This window comes from Coregonus lavaretus, assembly GCF_964263955.1.
Source record: "Coregonus lavaretus genome assembly, chromosome: 37".
NCBI lineage: Eukaryota > Metazoa > Chordata > Actinopteri > Salmoniformes > Salmonidae > Coregonus > Coregonus lavaretus.
Window position 1 is genome coordinate 25,942,006 of NC_140024.1, and position 22,083 is coordinate 25,964,088.

Below are 22,083 nucleotides of genomic sequence, written 5' to 3' on the forward strand. Positions count from 1 at the left end.
GCCCATGGGGCTGGGGATTAGAAATGTCCGGTGCGAGAGAGGCAGGTTAAGGTTTCCAGGGTTAGAGTAGTGCAGAAGTTGACATGCTTAGGCAGTGAAGAAAAGTAGAGGAAGATGGGTCAAGGGGGAGGGATCCTGAGAGGAGTGGTGTGAGTAGTAGATCTTTACCAGTACAGAGGGATAGGCCAACAGGTGATATGTTTCAGTAAGATTGGATTTTTAGTATTTATAGCAATGGTTATCAACTGTACTGCAGGGATGGAACGTAAGTCGCAGAAAATTGAGGTTGTGGTGGCAGCTGCAGAGAGGCAGAGAGGTGTTTGGGTGTGCGAGACTTGACGTCAGAAGAGTTACAGGGTGTGTTAAGTAGTGGTGTCCATTCCATTCAGGCTGTTGGCCTGAGGTAGGACTAAATAGATTTAAACAGTGGAGTAGGGTGGTGTTTTAAATGTTTTTATTATTATTATAATTTATTTTATTTAGTGTGTGTAGTGCAAAGTATAATGGAGTTATACTCCAGTCTAGTAGGTGGCGGTAATGCAACATTAATTGGATGCCAACCGCCGTTAAACCTAATCGAAGAAGATGAAGGAAAAGCAAATGTGGTAGCACTTGCAAGCTGTCAAGGGGGAAAGAAGCGAAGAGACGTTAACAACGTTATCTAGCCACTTCGTAAGTAACTGGTTGCTTAATTATCATGTACAGTTATATTTCTGATATAGTGAGTATTAGCTAGCTGAATCATGGGGTGCATTTGGTAAAAAAATTTTTTTTCACGAATAGACTTGTTTACATAGCTAGCTAGTAGCGTTGTTTGTTAGTAACGTTACAGCCGGGTATGGAAACATAGCTAGCTATGACGCCAATAATGTTAATTGTATTGCTTATTATTGATTTGTTATTTAAGCTAACTAACTATATTCTTATTCGAGGTCTTAGGATAAACTAGCTAGCTACATAGCTAGCTAACCTAGCTTGCTGATTTATTCACTAGCCAGTTATGATCATGGTTTTGATGCCGACAACAATGTGAGTCTCCTCTCCTTGTCCTGTGGACGAGGGCTGACGTGCAACACTCATGTTGTTGACACGACATATCAGGGCTTTATAAAGAATAGGATAATCAACATCTCGATACACTACATGACCAAAAGTATGGACACCTGCTCTTCTAACATCTCATTCCAAAATCATGGGCATTAATATGGAGCTGGTTCTCCCTTTGCTGCTATAACAGCCTCCACTCTTCTGGGAAGGCTTTCCACTACATGTTGGAACATTGCTGCAGGGACTTGCTTCTATTTAGCCACGAGCATTAGTGAGGTCGGGCACTGATATTGAGCAATTAGGCCTGGCTCTGCATTCCAATTAAACCCAAAGGTGTTTGATGAGGTTGAGGTCAGGGCTCTGTGCAGGCCAGTGAAGTTCTTCCACACCGATCTCAACAAACCATTTCTGTATAGACCTCGCTTTGTGCACGGGGGCATTGTCCTGCTGAAACAGGAAAGTGCCTTCCCCAAACTGTTCCCCACAAAGTTGGAAGCACAAAATCGCTTAGAATGTAATTGTATGCTGTAGCATTAAAATATCCCTTCACTGGAACTAAGGGGCCTAGCCCGAAACATGAAAAACAGCTCCAGAACGCAGGTAGCATTCTCCTGGCATCCACCAAACCCAGATTCTCCGTCCAGATTTGTCCATCGGACTGCCAGACGGTGAAGCGTGATTCATCACTCCAGAGAACGCGTTTACGCTGCTCCAGAGTCCAATGGTGGCGAGCTCTACACCACTCCAGCCAACGCTTGGCATTGCGCATGGTGATCTTAGGCTTGTGTGTGGCTGCTCGGCCATGGAAACCTATTTCATTAACCTCCTGATGAACAGTTATTGTGCTGACGTTGCTTCCAGAGGCAGTTTCGAACTCGGTAGTGAGTGTTGCAACTGAGGACAGACGATTTCTATGCGCTTCAGCATTGTGGTCCCGTTCTGTGAGTTTGTGTGGCCTACCACTTCGTGGCTGAGCCGTTGTTTTTCCTAGATGTTTCCACTTCACAATAACAGCACTTACAGTCGACCGGGGCAGCTCTAGCAGGGCAGAAATTAGACTAACCTACTTGTTGGAAAGGTGGCATCCTATGACGGTGCCATGTTGAAAGTCACTGAGCTCTTCAGTAAGGCCATTCTACTGCCAATGTTTGTCTATGCAGATTGCATGTCTTTGCTCGATTTTATACACCTGTCAGCAATGGGTGCGGCTGAAATGGCCGAATCAACTAATTTGAAGGGTTGTCCGCATACTTTTGTATATATAGTGTATAATATTGATTTGATGAATTACCGCTGGACTGGTCTGTTCACGACTACTCGGTTCACCTCAAGTCAATGCAGGATGGAATTGTGCGTGTTCACTTAGCCCTATAAATAGTACGCCAAATTCATTAACAAACATATACATTTGGATATTATCATTTTTATTTATGTTTTAATCAACATTAATTCATTAAGAAAATACCATATGTAAATGTTTTATTATGATGAATTTGGCTAGCCCTTGATCATCACTCTCAGTTCCATTACATTACACAAGTCATTGGACGAAGACCCTTCTGTATGGGGAGTTTTGTTAAGAGCCCCTACTCTGTCTGAACATGACCACGCATCGCTTGCAGTACGGTTTTTGAAGCATATCTTCACTTTCATATTAGCAAGAAACAGTTTTCTAAAAACGAAACGTTAAATTGATACACACCTTTTTATAGGGTTAGGGTTAGTGTTCCCACATGGACATATCACCATATTACAGCATGTATTTACGGAAGACAGAGGGACCATCTGTGCTAATTAGCGATCTAGCATGCTCCAAACACCTGTGTGTAACGAAGAAGGCTGCTAGAAACGTGTTGTCACTGAAAAATACTGTCTGCTGCGACTGTGATATAGCCGGTTAAAACAGTGTACAGTAAGTGTGTATTTTGCATTTTTTTTGGAGTTATTTTGATGTGATATGAAAGTAAAGGGCTTTGTGTTTCTACAACCGTATCGCAATAGAGAATCGATTTACGTTTAGATGGAGCCTTTGGGTGTTTTGGCTGCCAGAGCCATTCTACCTCTGAAAATAACATATAAGGTCCTTGGACCTGTAGGAGTAATGTAACGATAGGCTCCTTAAGAGTACATCTTGGGCTAGAATTTGGCCTACTATTTATAGGGCTGGTGTTCACTGTGCAGCCATCTACTCGGCAACATTAGAGATTATTTTTATATTTAGCTAGTGAATTGGTACGTGCTTTGGTTACCTGACATTGATATAGAACAAGTAAAAACTGAATTAGCAGATATTCTTTTTCATATCATTTCCACTGTATTGGATAGCATCTAGCTGTCCATTCATTCGACGCAGAAATACATGAATCCTATTTGTCAGTGTCTGATATGAATGTTACTGTTAGCCAGTGTAGCCTAATGGCCCAAGAGAAACTAATAGCTCTCACCTTATGCTGCCCCTGGAGCGCTGAGGGAACAGGTGTAATGGAGTTAAACTCCAGATCCAAAGCCCTGTGTAATCCCCTTAAATTAACCATGGAAAGAGTTTACTTTAAATAAACTGCGTGCCAAGACGTAAAAGGGATTTTCCTTATGTTTACCCAGGTTTTAATCTAATACTATTTGATGCCATGTATGTTACTGACAGTCCTCCATGGTTGACAGATCAAGACTGGTGTGTGCTAGTGAGAGATCATTAATAGAAATAAATAATTCTAAAGGTACCTCCCCCTCTCAGCTTGACTGGCTTACATTGTTTTGCAGATAGATGGATTTGTGAAGGTGAATCAACTCTCATTAGGATTTTTCTGTTAGATTCTAGCCTGGGCCTATATGGTTAAGCTATTTTTGAATGACCTCTGTTGAAATGACCAAAACTCAAACATATATGTGGTGGGTGGTTAGAATTGGATATGAGATGTATTGTAGTCTATACGTACCCTGCTGTTGAATGCCTAACTGTGCCATTACTCACATGGATAGCCTAAAATGTCCTTTGAGCTTTGTACTACAGCCCTATAGTGACTAGGATAATAATCACTGGAATGCTATCTAGCCTACCATTAGTAATGATGGCTAATGTTTTTAACTACTGTATCATGGACGTTAGCTACTTTCACACCCTAAGCAGAATTGAGCTTTGTATGGGAGCTGGGGGAAGATATCAAACAGCAGTGTTCTGTTTGTGCCTAGCTTTCATTTAGTAAGTGTTGGCAAGTACAGGATTTTGTGTTGACATTTCTGCCTCTCTATGATGTGAATTTAAAGCAGCATTGTTCAAGTAGGTAGAATAGTTGGACTTGACTGGTTCTACACTCTCCTCTGCAGTTCCTCCTCTACCTAGTGCCTATATTGTAGTTAATCACGTTTTAGGCTTCTTCATTTTCTTCCCTAGCTTTTTTGTTGACATGTCCAGGCATGTAAGATACTTTTTTTTTTAAAGTAGCCTGCCTAGGCTATTCTATAATACTCATCCAGGCACAGAATGTTAGCAACCGTCCGTGAATAACAGCTCTCCTCATGGGAAACCACTGGCTCGATATGTATGACATGGCAGGTTGTAATGAGTGGTAACAGCTAACCGAGAGCATAGTGATCTGTGATGTAGGCCAGTGCTGCTCTGTCACGGGTCACCAACCTGCGACCACAGTTCAGCGCTGATGTAAAGTCTTCCACACAACACATACAACAGACGTGTGCTTCCTGAGGTTTTCCAACCCCTGATTGCAGTGTTTTGCTGATGTCAGGGCAGACGGTGTAACATTTAGTCTTTGGGGGGGGGGAATCAACGCTCCCTCACGCCACGGCTGTGTGCTCTAACAGATGAGCTTGGTCACACTCAGGGGCGTCGGACGCGGTGTCCAGTTTTATAGAGCAAATATCAGTATGGAACTGGGCCTCTAGGCCACCCGTCGTAACATGGATGCAATGAAGGCTGTTGGGAATCCTATGGGCTATTGAATATCCTCTATAATCTCTGTGTTTGTTTCCTTTCTAGGACTCTGTCGATCTTGGACAAACATAGAGGAATGGGCTGTGATCCCATTATAGTTGGATCTACCCCTACTAGCCCTGAGGCCACCCAAGGAGTCCAGCCCCAGGCCAGGCCAGAAACATGAGATCTTTAACCGCTGAATAAAGAATGAGGCCTCAGCAACCTCACCCCAGAAACAACACCACCACCACTACTACTAGCATAGTCTGTCACACACCCATAACAACTTAACCCTGAACACCTGCCCCCTTCCCCAGGACCAGCTCTTGTATCCCCTTCCTTCCCTTCCTCACCCAAACCCCAACCCCCTCCCAACCCAACCCACCCCACAGAGCAGCTTAGCCCTCCTCGTCACTGGAGAGTCACCACCCGATCAGCTCCTAGGCCCCGTGCGCCCCCATCGGCGGCGGTGTGTTGGTGTGCGATGGCGCGGCGGGACGCTGAGGGCTGCCGCCGAGGACTGTGATGTCAGAGCCCGCCAGCCCGGGCGAGAGCCAGCGCGGCGCTCCCAGATTCTTCGTGGGCTGCGAGGACGATGAGAGCGAGGGCCTGGAGGACTACGACGGCTGTAGCATGAGGACAGACATGGAGCTGTACGAGGACGACGAGGACGCAGACTCGGTGAGACCGCTTGAGACGAGACAACACAAGATTACATCAGGCCTCATGATGTCATATGAATCACCCGCATGAAAGTACATTAGACAACTAGCCCTGATATGGTAACCTCCATTACTATTAGATACCATCACAATGGAGGCTACAGATATTAGGGATAATTCCACAGCACAATATCATGGAAGACATGAGACTATTCAACTGTAAAGCACTTTTGTGACAACTGTCAGTTTTTCCAGTCGGTTGATCCAGTTGGTTGACTAATTGTAAAGCTACACAAGACTGTGTCGGCAATAGATAAAGTAGCCTAACTTATTAAAGTGATCTCCCTCCCTCTCAGCCCCCGGAGCGACAGATCGTGGTGGGGATCTGTTCCATGATGAAGAAGTCCAAGTCTAAGCCCATGACCCAGATCCTGGAGCGGCTGTGCAGGTTTGAGTACATCACTGTGGTCATCTTCCCCGAGGACGTCATTCTTAACGAGCCCGTGGACAAATGGCCGCTGTGTGACTGCCTCGTCTCCTTCCACTCCAAAGGTGGAACACACAGACACACACACCAACTCTGTTCACTGATGAAAGCACTGTATTCAACTTATTTACCACACCCATTATTCTATACTCAAAGTGATTACACATATAGTACCAGTCAAAACTTTGGACACACCTACTAATTCAAGGGTTTTTCTTTATTTTCACTATTTTCTACATTGTAGAATAATAGTGAAGACATCACAGCTATGAAAAACACATATGGAATCATGTAGTAACCAAAAAAGTGTTAAACAAATCCAAATATATTTTATATTTGAGATTCTTCAGATAGCCAGCCTTTGCCTTTATGACAGCTTTGCACACTCTTGGCATTCTCTCAACCAGCTTCACCTGAAATGCTTTTCCAACAGTCTTGAAGGATTTCCCACATATGCTGAGCACTTTTTGGCTGCTTTTCCTTCACTCTGCGGTCCGACTCATCCCAAACCATCTCAATTGTGTTGAGGTCGTGGGATTGTGGAGGCCAGGTCATCTGATGCAGCACTCCATCACTCTCCTTCTTGGTCAAATAGCCCTTACACAGCCTGGAGGTGTGTTGAGTCATTGTCATGTTGAAAAACAAATGATAGTCCCAATAAGCCCAAACCAGATGGGATGGCGTATCGCTGCAGAATGCCTTGAATGTGCCTTGAATTCTAAATAAATCACACACAGTGTCACCAGCAAAGTACCCCCACACCATCACACCTCCTCCATGTTTTACTGTGGGAACTACACATGCAGAGATTATCCGATTACCAACACCGCGTCTCACAAAGACACGGCGGTTGGAACCAAAAATCTCCAATTTGGACTCCAGACCAAAGGACACATTTCCACCGGTCTAATGTCAATTACTCGTGTTTCTTGGCCCAAGCAGGTCTCTTCTTCTTATTGGTGTCCTTTAGTAGTGGTTTCTTTGCAGAAATTCGACCATGAAGGCCTGATTCACACAGTCCCCTCTGAACAGTTGATGTTGAGATGTGTCTGTTACTTTGAACTCTGTGAAGCATTTATTTGGGCTGCAATTTCTGAGGCTGGTAACTCTAATGAACTTATCCTCTGCAGCAGAGGTAACTGTGGGTCTTCCATTCCTGTTGCGGTCCTCATGAGAGCCAGTTTCATCATAGCGCTTGATGGTTTTTGCGACTGCACTTGAAGAAACTTTCAAAGTTCTTGAAATGTTCCGTATTAACTGACCTTCATGTCTTAAAGTAATAATGGACTGTCGTTTCTCTTTGCTTATTTGAGCTGTTCTTGCCATAATATGGACTTGGTATTTTACTAAATAGGGCTATCTTCTGTATACCCCCCTACCTTGTCACAACACAACTGATTGGCTCAAACGCATTAAGAAGGAAAGAAATTCCACAAATTAACTTTTAAGAAAGCACACCTGTTAATTGAAATGCATTCCAGGTGACTACCTCATGAAGCTGGTTGAGAGAATGCCAAGAGTGTGCAAAGTTGTCATCAAGGCAAGGGGTGGCTATTTGAAAAATCTCATATAAAATACATTTTGATTTGTTTAACACTTATTTGGTTACTACATGATTCCATATGTGTTATTTCATAGTTTTGATGTCTTCACTATTATTCTACAATGTAAAAATAAAGAAAAACCCTGGAATGAGTAGGTGTGTCCACATTTTTGACTGGTACTGTATTTAAACAGTCACATGCTACTACATCTCTCTCACACACACACACACACACACACAAAAGACAGCCCTTTCTCGTACCACACTGTGACAGCATTACTCCTCTTCAACCCAGCATGAGTAATTCTGTCTGACACAACAACAGCCTGTTTAGACTAATAGGTGACTACATTTGCTACCATTTTTTTGACAAAATGTTGAAGAGAAACCCAGTTGAGCAATGTTTGCCCACTGGACTGCATTAATTTAAATTACTTTCACTTGTCCTACTTCATTAATGTGTCCCATTCTTGACCCTGGCAAAGTTTGCACATACTGCGTAGTCTGCGTATAGGATTGGCTAACAATTGTTATTGCATTTGAATTTGTAGGATTCCCGCTGGACAAGGCTGTGAGCTACGCCAAACTCCGAAACCCGCTGCTCATCAATGACCTGAACACACAGTACTACATACAGGACAGGTACAACCAGCGCCGGAGATGCATACTGTAGGGTTGTCATGACAACAGTATCATGGCAAGCTAATAAAACAAGAAGCAAACTTCATTTCATGAGGAAAACGGTCCTGATGTTGGAAACAAACAGACTTATTCTATCACCCAGAGCCACGTGTTTATTATCCAAGCAATAGGACAGAATATTTGCCATATTTGCCATGTATCGTGACAACCCTATCATACTGTATAGATGTGTGTAGTTATCACAGAGCCTCATGGTTAATACTGGGCTATTCTGGAGGGCTTATGTGGAATAAGGACAGTTGATGTGTTTTATATTGATGAAGTCATGACCGTATGATGTTGTATTGTTATTATAAATTCAAGAATTACTGGTGGTGGTGTGTGACCAGCATTGGTGGCACTGGTGTCACATGGTGATTTGTGTGATCTTAGATATACAGCGTTGACGTTAAGTGAGATGGCTGACTATCTCTCTGTTGAATGCTGAATGTTGTGTGTTGTCTGTTTTGTAGGAGGGAGGTGTATCGTATCCTGCAGCAGGAAGGCATCGATCTACCCCGCTACGCTGTGCTGAACCGCGACCCAGATAAACCAGACGGTCAGTGTGCGCTCCCCAAAGGTCATGCGTTGGCGTTCCCATTAGGAATGGTCAATATTCTGTCCCTGTCGCCTCTACTGGTCCTATGCCTTTCTGGTCACTCTTAAACCCCAGTCAAATCACTCACTTGTATCCTTTTCACATTACTGAGCCAAGCCAAGCTGTACTGGAGTGGCCTGGTTATCCATCCACCGCATTTGCTGGAACTGTGTTAGAAAGGACAATGTGAAAAGAAAAGAACTGAGCCAGTACAGTTCTTATCAGCCCTATAGTGGGAATCAGTCATTAGGTTCCAAGACAACTGGGCGTGTTCAGCAGGGCACAATGTTGTAGAACGTTATGATAGAAATGCATACACTGAGTGTATAAAACATTAAGAACACCTTCCTTATATTGAGTTGACCCCCCCCCCCCCCACACACACCTTTTGCCCTCAGAACAGCCTCATTTGTCGAGCCATGGACTCTACAAGGTGTCGAAAGCGTTCCACAGGGATGCTGGCCCATTGACTCACTGTTTTGATGCTCCCAGACTTGACCCCTGTGCGTCTGACCCCTGTGCTTCTTAGGCAAGGAGTATTGACCCCTGTGCTTCTTAGGCAGGGAGTATTGACCCCTGTGTTTCTTAGGCAGGGAGTATTGACCCCTGTGCTTCTTAGGCAGTGTGTATTGACCCCTGTGCTTCTTAGGCAGTGTGTATTGACCCCTGTGCTTCTTAGGCAGGGAGTATTGACCCCTGTGTTTCTTAGGCAGTGTGTATTGACCCCTGTGCTTCTTAGGCAGGGAGTATTGACCCCTGTGCTTCTTAGGCAGGGAGTATTGACCCCTGTGCTTCTTAGGCAGTGTGTATTGACCCCTGTGCTTCTTAGGCAGGGAGTATTGACCCCTGTGTTTCTTAGGCAGGGAGTATTGACCCCTGTGCTTCTTAGGCAGTGTGTATTGACCCCTGTGCTTCTTAGGCAGGGAGTATTGACCCCTGTGTTTCTTAGGCAGTGTGTATTGACCCCTGTGCTTCTTAGGCAGGGAGTATTGCTCACTACTTACATAGTGTTGTATTCTCCTCAGGAACTTCTACTATACAGTGGGGAGAACAAGTATTTGATACACTGCCGATTTTGCAGGTTTTCCTACTTACAAAGCATGTAGAGGTCTGTAATTTTTATCATAGGTACACTTCAACTGTGAGAGATGGAATCTAAAACAAAAATCCAGAAAATCACATTGTATGATATTTAAGTAATTAATTTGCATTTTATTGCATGACATAAGTATTTGATCACCTACCAACCAGTAAGAATTCCGGCTCTCACAGACCTGTTAGTTTTTCTTTAAGAAGCCCTCCTGTTCTCCACTCATTACCTGTATTAACTGCACCTGTTTGAACTCGTTACCTGTATAAAAGACACCTGTCCACACACTCAATCAAACAGACTCCAACCTCTCCACAATGGCCAAGACCAGAGAGCTGTGTAAGGACATCAGGGATAAAATGGTAGACCTGCACAAGGCTGGGATGGGCTACAGGACAATAGGCAAGCAGCTTGGTGAAAAGGCAACAACGGTTGGCGCAATTATTAGAAAATGGAAGAAGTTCAAGATGACGGTCAATCACTCTCGGTCTGGGGCTCCATGCAAGATCTCACCTCGTGGGGCATCAATGATCATGAGGAAGTTGAGGGATCAGCCCAGAACTACACGGCAGGACCTGGTCAATGACCTGAAGAGAGCTGGGACCACAGTCTCAAAGAAAACCATTAGTAACACACTACGCCGTCATGGATTAAAATCCTGCAGCGCACGCAAGGTCCCCCTGCTCAAGCCAGCGCATGTCCAGGCCCGTCTGAAGTTTGCCAATGACCATCTGGATGATCCAGAGGAGGAATGGGAAAAGGTCATGTGGTCTGATGAGACAACAATAGAGCTTTTTGGTCTAAACTCCACTCGTTGTGTTTGGAGGAAGAAGAAGGATGAGTACAACCCCAAGAACACCATCCCAACCGTGAAGCATGGAGGTGGAAACATCATTCTTTGGGGATGCTTTTATACAAAGGGGACAGGACGACTGCACCATATTGAGGGGAGGATGGATGGGGCCATGTATCGTGAGATCTTGGCCAACAACCTCCTTCCCTCAGTAAGAGCATTGAAGATGGGTCGTGGCTGGGTCTTCCAGCATGACAATGACCCGAAACACACAGCCAGGGCAACTAAGGAGTGGCTCCGTAAGAAGCATCTCAAGGTCCTGGAGTGGCCTAGCCAGTCTCCAGACCTGAACCCAATAGAAAATCTTTGGAGGGAGCTGAAAGTCCATATTGCCCAGCTACAGCCCCAAAACCTGAAGGATCCGGAGAAGGTCTGTATGGAGGAGTGGGTCAAAATCCCTGCTGCAGTGTGTGCAAACCTTGTCAAGACCTACAGGAAACATATGATCTCTGTAATTGCAAACAAAGGTTTCTGTACCAAATATTAAGTTCTGCTTTTCTGATGTATCAAATACTTATGTCATGCAATAAAATGCAAATTAATTACTTAAAAATCATACAATATGATTTTCTGGATTTTTGTTTTAGATTCCGTCTCTCACAGTTGAAGTGTACCTATGATAAAAATTACAGACCTCTACATGCTTTGTAAATAGGAAAACCTGCAAAATCGGCAGTGTATCAAATACTTGTTCTCCCCACTGTATATCACATTGAACAAACATGCCTCTCTGACATGTAGAATAAGGAATCACGTAAGCTCTATTTCTGAAATATATTTCTGCAACGTTCCCCTATTCAACCTAGCTCAGATGTGATTATATGCTAGGTTTCCATCCAATTGGCGACGGATTTTCATGTGAATATTCTACAATCTGCATAAAAACAATATGCATGATTTCCCACCAATGTACTTGTTGCAGATAGAAAGCTGTGCCTTATGACGTAGTGCACATAAAAACAACTTTTGCAGTTAAATTCCCATGTATCGAATAAAAAAATACAAGTAAATGGGTTTCCATTTTCTGATCGCTTTGTCACAAAATAAATTACATTATATAGCGAATGTGCCCGCTCTGGACTTTGCACGTACGCTCTAGCCAACAGCTTACAGATACAGTGCGGGTTGGCTACCTACATGATGCCATTCCTATTCTGAACGTTTGTCAAACGGCAGCCAAGCATCGATCAATATGTCACCAGAATAAGACCCTCGATATTTATTGGAAAGGAGCATCAAGCTCATCACCGTGCACTTTCACCACCCAGTGAAGGTCATCATAACTTATTTCATCTGTAGCCTAATAAACTGCATGCTTTCCCTAGTCGTAGCGGGAGGACCACATAACATATCATCGTGTGACTCCAAGTTTACTTTGATATGATGGTTATTATATATTTGCGCATAAAGGTGTTTCCACTGCCATTTCTCGCATAATACATTTTACAGACACACAAATATCCTACTTTGTCTAGTGAATCTTGTTTTGTCGACATTTGAAAAATGTACCAACAAATAAGCCGTTTCCATCAGGCCTGTGGTGACATATTTTATCCGACGTGTTCTTTACTCTTATAGAAGGTTGGATGGAAACCTGGTTATAGTCAGAGAAACAATAAAACCACTTTCCAGTGAGGTCTCGGTTTTTCCCTGTTTTGGGTATAAACAAACGCCAGACAGACTTCTCAAGCCTTTTTCCGACATCCTCCCAAGGCAGTCAATCCAAGGCAGTATTGGCTTGCGTCCCAAATGGCACCCTATTCCCTTCATCCCTATGGGCTCTGGTCAAAAGTAGTGCACTGTATAGGGAATAGGGTGCCATTTGCGACGCTGACTTGGTTTACCCTGTGGTAAATATAGCAGTTAATGAGGAGCAGTTGTGAGTGACTGAGTGAGTGTGTCTTAGGGTCTGAGCATACTGTGATATATCTGAGTGCGGTGACGTGACTTGGAGGCCATCCATTTTCCCTTTTAATATCTCTGGTTGAACACAATCCCGCAAGGTAGAGTTCACTAAATGGGTTATGTCTTCCTCATCCCTGATGGGTGTAATGTCCGTAGAATAGCGACCTCAATTTACAGTTTAGAAGTCATGCTAGTAGGGACAGTAGATGTTACATCAAAATAGTCTAATGTTCAAACTTAGATGTCAAACAGTATCAAGGTTGTGGTCTAATGCTTCTAAAATGTTACAACCCTTTCTTAGTGAAGGTTAAGCTGTCAGTTAGTGTTTTCATGATGCAGTATCATGATACTTGAATTTCAATGGCAAAAAAAGAACCCGAAGCAGACTCAACTCAATGGTCCTTTAAGAACCTGCTTTATGTAAAATACTGTGTGCTGTAGCTTGAAGAGTAAATGCGTGACTCTGGGTGACCGGCTGTTTGTTTCTAACATTAGGATTTCCTCAGGGAATTCAGTCTGCCAAATATTTAGTTTGCTTGCCATGATACTTTGAGAATGTTGATAAAACAACACTGCTCAGTGAATGAGGGCAGGGTTGTACGGACTGTCAAAGGTATTATAAGACGTAATTGTCCGTTTTTGAAACAGGGACTCTATGTAATGTACAGGTTCAACTGGTTGAATCATACTGTTACTATTTACTGTTGAAAGGGCTGACCATTGTCTGAATATGACGATAAACTGACGATGAACTGACAATGTACCTGGTTCGTATTCACTACAAACCAAACGGAAGAAAATGGGCCGACGCAAAAAGGGCCAACCTGAACTTGTCCAATAAGAAACTACGTTTTGCTGTAAAACGTTTTCTGTTGCATAACATTTTGCTCCGGTGTACACTACTAAATACAACCCTGTATTTGTGTCTTCCCCAGAGTGTAACCTGGTAGAGGGAGAAGACCATGTGGAGGTGAATGGGGAGGTGTTCCCTAAACCCTTCGTGGAGAAACCCGTCTGTGCTGAAGACCACAACGTCTACATCTACTACCCCACCTCAGCGGGAGGGGGAAGCCAGCGCCTCTTTAGAAAGGTCACATTTTGATCCGTAACACCTTAAAGAATGACCCCAATCCGTTGCTCTGTCTAACCCACATGGGAAGGGCCGTGGGGTAGCTTTTTGACCAGGCTTCTTTCTCCCTCAGCGTCCTCATAGCCATAATGGCACTTATTCTAAAGCACATTAAGGGTACTGAAATAGAAGGTGAAGCTACACCAGGCACTCACTCTGGCTGGGCTCGTCAACAAGGCAAGAACACGATGACATTAGGGCTGTGTTTAAATTTGACACTTGACATGCAACTTCTGCTATCAGATTATGAGGATCGCATTGAAAAGACAGGTGGTTGTGTGGTCAGATTGTGTTCAGATCTGGCTGACCCTCTTCAGGAGTTGGTCAGGGATGCATTGTGTGTGGATTTCTCCTCAGTCTGGATGCAATCAGGCAACCGAAAGCGCATACAGTGGGCGACGTCAGTCCACCCACAGGTCTCCAGAAATGGTGTGTTTTGGGAGCGAGAGGCAACTTTTTTTCATTAAACGTTGGAGGAATTGCGTTCTTAGCGTGTGAGGAACTTGTTTGCTGGCTTCTTAAAGGCTGGCTTATTTAGAAAACATATTTTGGGTTTGGATAGAGTTATGCTAACCTCTTTGCAATCCTTTTAACTTTGCTTGCTGGTTAGTTAGAGGTTAGCTACAGTAGTTGGCTACTGCCATCCAGTTGTTGTTGTGTTGTTATAAGATTTAGCCTGTTCCACCGTTTGAAGAATGCATACACGCATTTGAATATAGCGCGGGAAAGGGCAATCCAGACGCAATGTGGACACAGTAGACACATTTAAATGTAGGTGTAGCATTCCATGATCAGAACTCTATGATCAGAATACAAAATCTGCATGAACTGTCAAGTGTAGACACAGCCTACTTTTTATCTAGGTGGCGTCCCAAATGGCACCCTATGCCCTATATAGTGCGATGCTTATGACCAGAGCCCTATGGGCCCCTGTAGTACACTACATAGGGGAGCAGGGTGCCATTTGGGATGTAGACCTCCTGTTCTGACAGAGGGAGGAGAACAACCATGACTATACTACAGCAGTGTTCTCAAACAAAGAAAAGGAACCTGTTAGTTTCTGATCTGACAGATGGTCCGGATACTTTAGACTTAACACCTGCTATGCTACTGCCAAGACGGTATAACACCTAGATGATATAACTAAAGGTAAAGGAAAGATGAGGATAAGATCTTAAGATTAGTTTTTTGTGTCTTTAGTCATAACATTCTTAAAGGGAGACTTCAAGATTTTGGCAATGAAGCCCTTTATCTAGTTCCCTAGAGTCAGATGAACTCGTGGATAAAAAAAATTGATGTCTCTGCGTGCAGTTTGAAGGAAATTGCTAACAAGAGTTAGCGCAATGACTGGAAGTCTATGGTAACTGCCAGCATGCTAGGGGGTTAGCGTTGGGTCGCAAAACTCTCTAACTTCCTTCATACTGGATGTAGAGACATACATGGTATCCATGAGTTCCTCTGACTCTGGGGCGGTAGATAAAGGGCTTAACATGTAGTAACCTGGCCCTCACAGTTGTATAAATACTGTCTGAACTGTGATACTTTCAGTCAACTATTATGTTTTCTATATCTAGCTATATTTTATCGGGCAGTTTCCCAGATACAGATTAAGCCTAGTCCTGGCCTAAAAAGCAAGCACTTTTTAATCCAAGCATGTATTCACTAGGAACCAAACAGACGCGAATGGAACGAAACTGGGAGAGACCAACCTCTCGTTTTCGTTTCAAAACGTTATCCAAAATGTTTTGCTACGGTGTGCAACTAATGAATTGACCCCAGGACTAGGCTTCATCTGTGTTTGGGAAATTGGCCCTATATGTTCCATATTCTATATGTATGTGGTTAACTGTACACACCAGTTGCCTGATTATGACAACCGCTAGGCCTACCTCCTGCTCTATTAACAGGCTCTGAGGTGAAACATCATCTAGGTACAGATCTAGGATCAACTCCCCCTCTCCCAATCCTAACCGTAACCATTAGTGGGAGAAATGCAAAACTGATCCAATATCAGCGTCTAGGGGCAACTTCACCCTACAATATTAATATATGGTCCTCCAAATATTCAACAGCTCATTGAAATTCTAGTTGCCTCCTAGTCTGTTTATTCAGTGTGATCTTACCTCATGTTCTCAGAGGGCTTTCGGGACTGTTTTTAACCTGTCATAAAATGGGCCGATGTATTTTTTTGTCAGGTTTTATAACCATTCGATCCCAATAGCTGATTTTATCACAAGCGTTATTAGCATCCCTCTCAATCCCAGTCGACTGCAGTAAGCTGCTGTAAGTGTTCATGCAACAACCGTTCTTCCTCTTAAATGGAATGGATCATAAGCTATGTTCAACACTGCATACTGTGTACCTATGAATGAACCCTAGTCTCTTTGACTCTGGTTACAGTTGAGTAGGATGGTGGACGTTCAGTCAGTCCTAATGTAATCCTATCATTTGAAGAGCAGTGTTTCCCAAGTGTTTAGTCCACTGGGCATCTACTGGTGCATGGTTTTATTCTGAGTTGTAGAACGATTGGTCTGTTGTTTAGTTGGTGGTTCACACCAACAACTTTCGGTTGATCACAGAGCTAAAGGAGTTTGGGAAGCACTGCTGTAGAGAACAGTAGAGAGTTAGTACATAGTTCTCTCAGTTCTAACGCTGTTGCCTCTCTGTCCTGTAGATCGGGAGCCGGAGCAGTGTGTACTCACCAGAGAGCAACGTGAGGAAGACTGGCTCCTACATCTACGAAGAGTTCATGCCAACGGATGGCACGGACGTTAAGGTGTGTGTGTGTGTTTGTCAGTCTGTCTGTATTTCTGTTTATCTGTCTGTATCTATGCATGTTTGTTTGTGTGTGTCTTATGTGAGTGCACAGACACCCACATATGTGTGTTTATCTTGTGTGTGTGTTGCCTGTGTCCCTGCACCTCTTGGTGTATTACATCTCTCCGTGTGTGTGTGTCCTCAGGTGTATACGGTGGGGCCTGACTATGCCCACGCTGAGGCCCGGAAGTCTCCTGCCCTGGACGGGAAGGTGGAGAGAGACAGCGAGGGGAAGGAGATCCGCTACCCCGTCATGCTCACCGCCATGGAGAAACTGGTGGCCCGCAAGGTCTGCCTGGCATTCAAGGTCAGTTATGCCTCAGTTGGTTGCAGCATGGTGCTGGTAACACCAAGGTTGTGGGTTCGATTCCCACATTTTACCGAATAGCCGATAGGTGTGAACTGTTTGCTGCTCTGGATAAAATCTACACCAGGTGCCTCTGGGTAGGGGCTACGGGTCGATTTGGAATTGGTCATTGATTTTCCTCTCTTCTATTTGATGAGCCGGTACACAGTGCAGACCTGGGTTCAAATACTATTTTAGATACCCTAGCTGTGCTTGATTGTGCTTGCCTGTTGCAATGGAAACAATAGAAAAGTCCCAAAAGTAGAAACCCCACCCACCTAGCACCCCAGGCAGGCTAAAGCAAGCACTTAAACTATTTGAACCCAGGTCTGACTCACTGTAGCTCCAGGCAGGCTGTTGAGTGCACAATCAAGCTGATCGATCACTTTGATAAGTGAAGTGACAAGAGAAAACAGAACGGCGGCTGTGGGTGTGTGTGTCAAAGACTAAGGTCATATAAAGGAGAATCAACAAACACAAACTCAAGAAGTAAATCTTCCCCCTCTTCCCCTGATTGATATTCTCCATAATGCCACCCCCAATTACACTGCATGTCATCCCTATCTGACTCACACTCTTTTTCCTGCTGCAGCAAACCGTGTGTGGCTTTGACCTTCTCCGAGCCAACGGTCACTCCTACGTCTGCGACGTCAACGGCTTCAGCTTCGTCAAGAACTCCATGAAGTACTACGACGACTGTGCCAAGATCCTGGGGTACGATGTGCCAGAGGGCTGTTTCGGTCATATTGTATTTTCGTAGGGTTACATTATGCCAGGGTATGCCAGTTCTGACTCCTGGTCCAAGAGGGGGGGCATAGTGTTCTGACTCCTGGTCCAAGAGGTGGGGCATAGTGTTCTGACTCCTGGTCCAAGAAGGGGGGCATAGTGTTCTGACTCCTGGTCCAAGAGGGGGGGCATAGTGTTCTGACTCCTGGTCCAAGAGGGAGGGCATAGTGTTCTGACTCCTGGTCCAAGAGGTGGGGCATAGTGTTCTGACTCCTGGTCCAAGAAGGGGGGCATAGTGTTCTGACTCCTGGTCCAAGAGGGGGGGCATAGTGTTCTGACTCCTGGTCCAAGAGGGAGGGCATAGTGTTCTGACTCCTGGTCCAATAGGGGGGGCATAGTGTTCTGACTCCTGGTCCAAGAGGGAGGGCATAGTGTTCTGACTCCTGGTCCAAGAGGTGGGGCATAGTGTTCTGACTCCTGGTCCAAGAGGGAGGGCATAGTGTTCTGACTCCTGGTCCAAGAGGTGGGACCATAGTGTTCTGACTCCTGGTCCAAGAGGGGGGGGGGGGGCATAGTGTTCTGACTCCTGGTCCAAGACGGGCATAGTGTTCTGACTCCTGGTCCAAGAGGGGCATAGTGTTCTGACTCCTGGTCCAAGAGGTGGGGCAGAGTGTTCTGACTCCTGGTCCAAGAGGTGGGGCAGAGTGTTCTGACTCCTGGTCCAAGAGGTGGGGCATAGTGTTCTGACTCCTGGTCCAAGAGGGGCAGACTTCAGTTTGCAGACTTCAGTTCCACCCCTGCTGTAGTTGATTAGACTAATTGTGGTCTTTGTTGAAGACTGGTTATTTGAGTTTAGTGCTGGGTTGTAACAAAAACGTGCACATACTGTCTGGCCCCCTTCAGTATCAAGATTGGCCACCCCCCTTCTGTAAGCCCATAACAACTAGTCCAGTTCAGCACAAACTGATTAAAGGTAACCTAGGGCTTCGTTTGGGACAGCTGATCCTGAATCATTTCAAGGGTTTGAATCAAGGGTATGAATACTAACCGGATTCATACCCTACATTTTAGTCATTTAGCAGATGCTTTTATCCAGAGCGACATACAGTTAGTGCATTCATCTTAAGATATCTAGGTGGGACAACCACATATCTCAGTCATAGTAAGTACATTTTTCCTCATTAAAGTAACTATCATCAAAGTCAGTGCTGGTAGGGGAAAGAAATTGTACTTTATATTACTTACTATTGTCATTATCTCACTAGTTACATGGAAGCTATGTATCTGTCAGAAGATCCAGATGTTGGTAAATGTCCATGTTGACAGTATGTTAACCGTAGAAATAGAATGTATTTCTATGATGGTAACTATGTTTCCTTGTCCTCTGCAGTAATATAGTGATGAGGGAGCTGGCGCCTCAGTTCCAGATCCCCTGGTCCATCCCTACTGAGGCTGAGGACATCCCCATCGTTCCCACCACGTCTGGCACCATGTGAGTCTCTCTCACACACACACACACACACACACACACACACACACACACACACACACACACAGTGACCGACACTAGTATGTTAGTGCATATGATCGGAAATACTTTGCTAAGACAGACTTGTAGATGCAAAAACTTTGAGGTAGACAAATGTACACTCATACAGCTTTACTGTAGCCACAATGTCAAAACCACTGCTGTCTCATAGATAACAGGCTTCACTGTGAAGGTTCTGCTTATTTAGACATGCCAGTGATGGAGTAAAGGTCATTACCCAATCTGCCATTGTTCACTCATATTCCTTTACTGTCACATTCCCTCCAATCAGGATGGAGTTACGCTGTGTCATCGCAATAATCCGCCACGGAGACCGAACTCCTAAGCAGAAGATGAAGATGGAAGTGCGGAATCCAATGTGAGTTCTTTGGTAACCATGCATGTAAAGCCTAGGTGTAATGCCTTGGAAGTCATGAGCGTAAAAAAAAAAACCTTTATTGTGTCTTTAAATCGTGTCATAATAATCCTGACCAATTACCAGCCATTAAGCTTCATGACATCCACTGTTCCATGACGACTCGTCAGGTAGCCTAGTTGTTAAGAGCATTGGGCCAGTAACCGAAAGGTCGCTGGGTCGAACCCCGAGCCAAGTAGATGAAAAATCTGTCGATGTGCCCTTGAGCAAGGCACTTAACCCTAATTGCTCCTGTAAGTCATTCTGGATAAGAGCATCTGCTAAATAACTCAAATGTAAATATACAAAATAAGTGGATTAGCTCAAACATCTCCTTTTGATCTGATCTCTTATTTATTTGTTTATAAATTTGGTATAAAAACAATATCTCTCCTCAACAGGTTTTTTGATTTGTTTGACAAATACGGAGGTTACAAGACAGGGAAATTGAAGCTGAAGAAGCCCAAACAACTGCAGGTAACTATATAGAAGGAGCGACCACCAAGGCCACACGAGAAGAGAGCTTTAGAATTTACTGTTTAATATCAACGTTTCAGCACAGAGGCCTTTCTCTCTGGAGTCTTGAGAAAGGCCTCTACTGAAATGTTGATATTATACAAATGATATCCTCTCTTGTTTCTTCTATAGTATGTAGCCGTTTAGGGGATATACTTCACTGTTGATCTTTGTTATTTTACCCACTTTAGCCAACTAATAAATCAATTCCTGTCATGTTTGTGTGAATCACATTTGACACGGGTGATTTTACTGAACTTTTAACTGTACATGTGTTTTGTGTTAACCACAAGACTGTGAAAAGAATGTCCTCCTTGGAGGAGGACAATACGCATGGAAAGTGGATTAGTGTACGTCACATTTTGGTAAAATGTAAACACAACTGTGGCCACCTCGTCATTTTTGAAGACGTTACGGTAGCTAGCAAAAGAGTGTAGGAGGGATTGCTAACTAACTTACTTACAGATGTGGGTTAGATATATTGGGAATTACTCACACATTCACTATTTCTTCTCATCTGAAATTGAAAACTTTGCGTTTATGTGTGTGTGTGTTTGAATAACAACTGCATAGGACCAAGAATAATATTTTTGTTGTTGAGATTTTTCACTTAATTTGACTGCATCTGTACTTAGTAAGATATAACTAACTTGGCTAAATGTGGGGTGAAAGAATTAACTTACTTACAGTTAGTTAGCTACCCCACCTCTCTTTGATCACAAACGTATCAATTCCTGTGTTTAGAGGGCCAAAGCTGTGTGTAGGAATCCCATTTGACACAACTAATTTCAACTGTCCATTTGTTTGTTTAAACATGACAGTTAAAAGCTTAGTCATTTTGTCCATCTCCTTTGTGTGGTTAGGAGGTGCTGGACATAGCTCGGCAACTGTTGCTAGAACTGGGTGATGGAAGAGAAGACTGCGAGATCGAAGAGAAGAAATCCAAACTGGAGCAGCTGAAGACCGTTCTGGAGATGTGAGTGACGTGTTTAACTAGGCCAACCTGTTATTAGGCACACAATCTCACCTGGGGCTTCTTGACTTTCTGGGCCGTCGTAGTTCTATCGAAATCATCAGAACTAGATTGCCGAAAAATATGAACCGGACAAAGCACATCATATCTGTGCGATCCACAAAGCTGTAAAGTAACTCTTAGACATTTGAAAGATTTTTTGAGGAAGAGTGAATCAGTTCCCTTTGAACTAGATGCTTTTCCTAAAATGTGCAAGTTTTATGATGATGAAACATGATGATGAAACATGATCTACAAGCAGCCAGAACAAAGTTGAGGCTGTTTACATTTTTTTTGCATGACTGACTGGTTCTGCATTCGACAACACTATCATTGCGTAGTCCCTGATTTCCAGGCACGTTTTGGCTAGCTAGACAATGACAAGTTGGCTGAAGCAGAAACAGACTGACACCCAGGCTATTCAATGCATGATTGACTGGACATTGGGACAGTCATAACAAATGGTCCTCCCTTTTTCCTATTCCTGTCTTTTCCAGGTATGGCCACTTTTCCGGGATCAACCGAAAAGTGCAGATCACCTACCTGCCCCATGGGCAGCCCAAAACATCCAGCGAGGAGGAAGGTATGGAGAAAACCGAGGGAAACATTTCACATCTACTACTTTCATAAGGGGGTAGTTTTCCCCAAGCCACCAGCACCACGTACTTTAGCTTATGTCTGAGTTGCATTTGTAGAAAGTGTTCTACTGTAAAACATCCATTACATGCCAAGCCTCCAGCAAGCATCTGTGGCTTATGGTTGCCAGATATCACATGACATTCTAGCAAATAAACACT

At 44.0% G+C, this 22,083-nt stretch overlaps 1 protein-coding gene across 1 annotated transcript in view; it reads left to right on the plus strand.

The window, feature by feature from the left end:
- The first annotated feature begins 575 nt into the window (after positions 1 to 575).
- Positions 576 to 22,083, plus strand: part of LOC311111462 (inositol hexakisphosphate and diphosphoinositol-pentakisphosphate kinase 2-like) — a 48,828-nt gene continuing 27,320 nt past the window's right edge. Inside the window, exons 1-14 of the mRNA XM_084154198.1 lie at positions 576 to 672; positions 5,042 to 5,659; positions 5,997 to 6,192; positions 8,222 to 8,312; positions 8,825 to 8,910; positions 13,733 to 13,887; positions 16,601 to 16,702; positions 16,889 to 17,050; positions 17,682 to 17,803; positions 19,206 to 19,307; positions 19,636 to 19,722; positions 20,160 to 20,235; positions 21,138 to 21,250; positions 21,784 to 21,869. Coding sequence (XP_084010324.1) covers positions 5,504 to 5,659; positions 5,997 to 6,192; positions 8,222 to 8,312; positions 8,825 to 8,910; positions 13,733 to 13,887; positions 16,601 to 16,702; positions 16,889 to 17,050; positions 17,682 to 17,803; positions 19,206 to 19,307; positions 19,636 to 19,722; positions 20,160 to 20,235; positions 21,138 to 21,250; positions 21,784 to 21,869 — 1,534 coding nt within the window. The 5' untranslated portion in view covers positions 576 to 672; positions 5,042 to 5,503. The remainder of the gene's footprint in view (positions 673 to 5,041; positions 5,660 to 5,996; positions 6,193 to 8,221; positions 8,313 to 8,824; positions 8,911 to 13,732; positions 13,888 to 16,600; positions 16,703 to 16,888; positions 17,051 to 17,681; positions 17,804 to 19,205; positions 19,308 to 19,635; positions 19,723 to 20,159; positions 20,236 to 21,137; positions 21,251 to 21,783; positions 21,870 to 22,083) is intronic.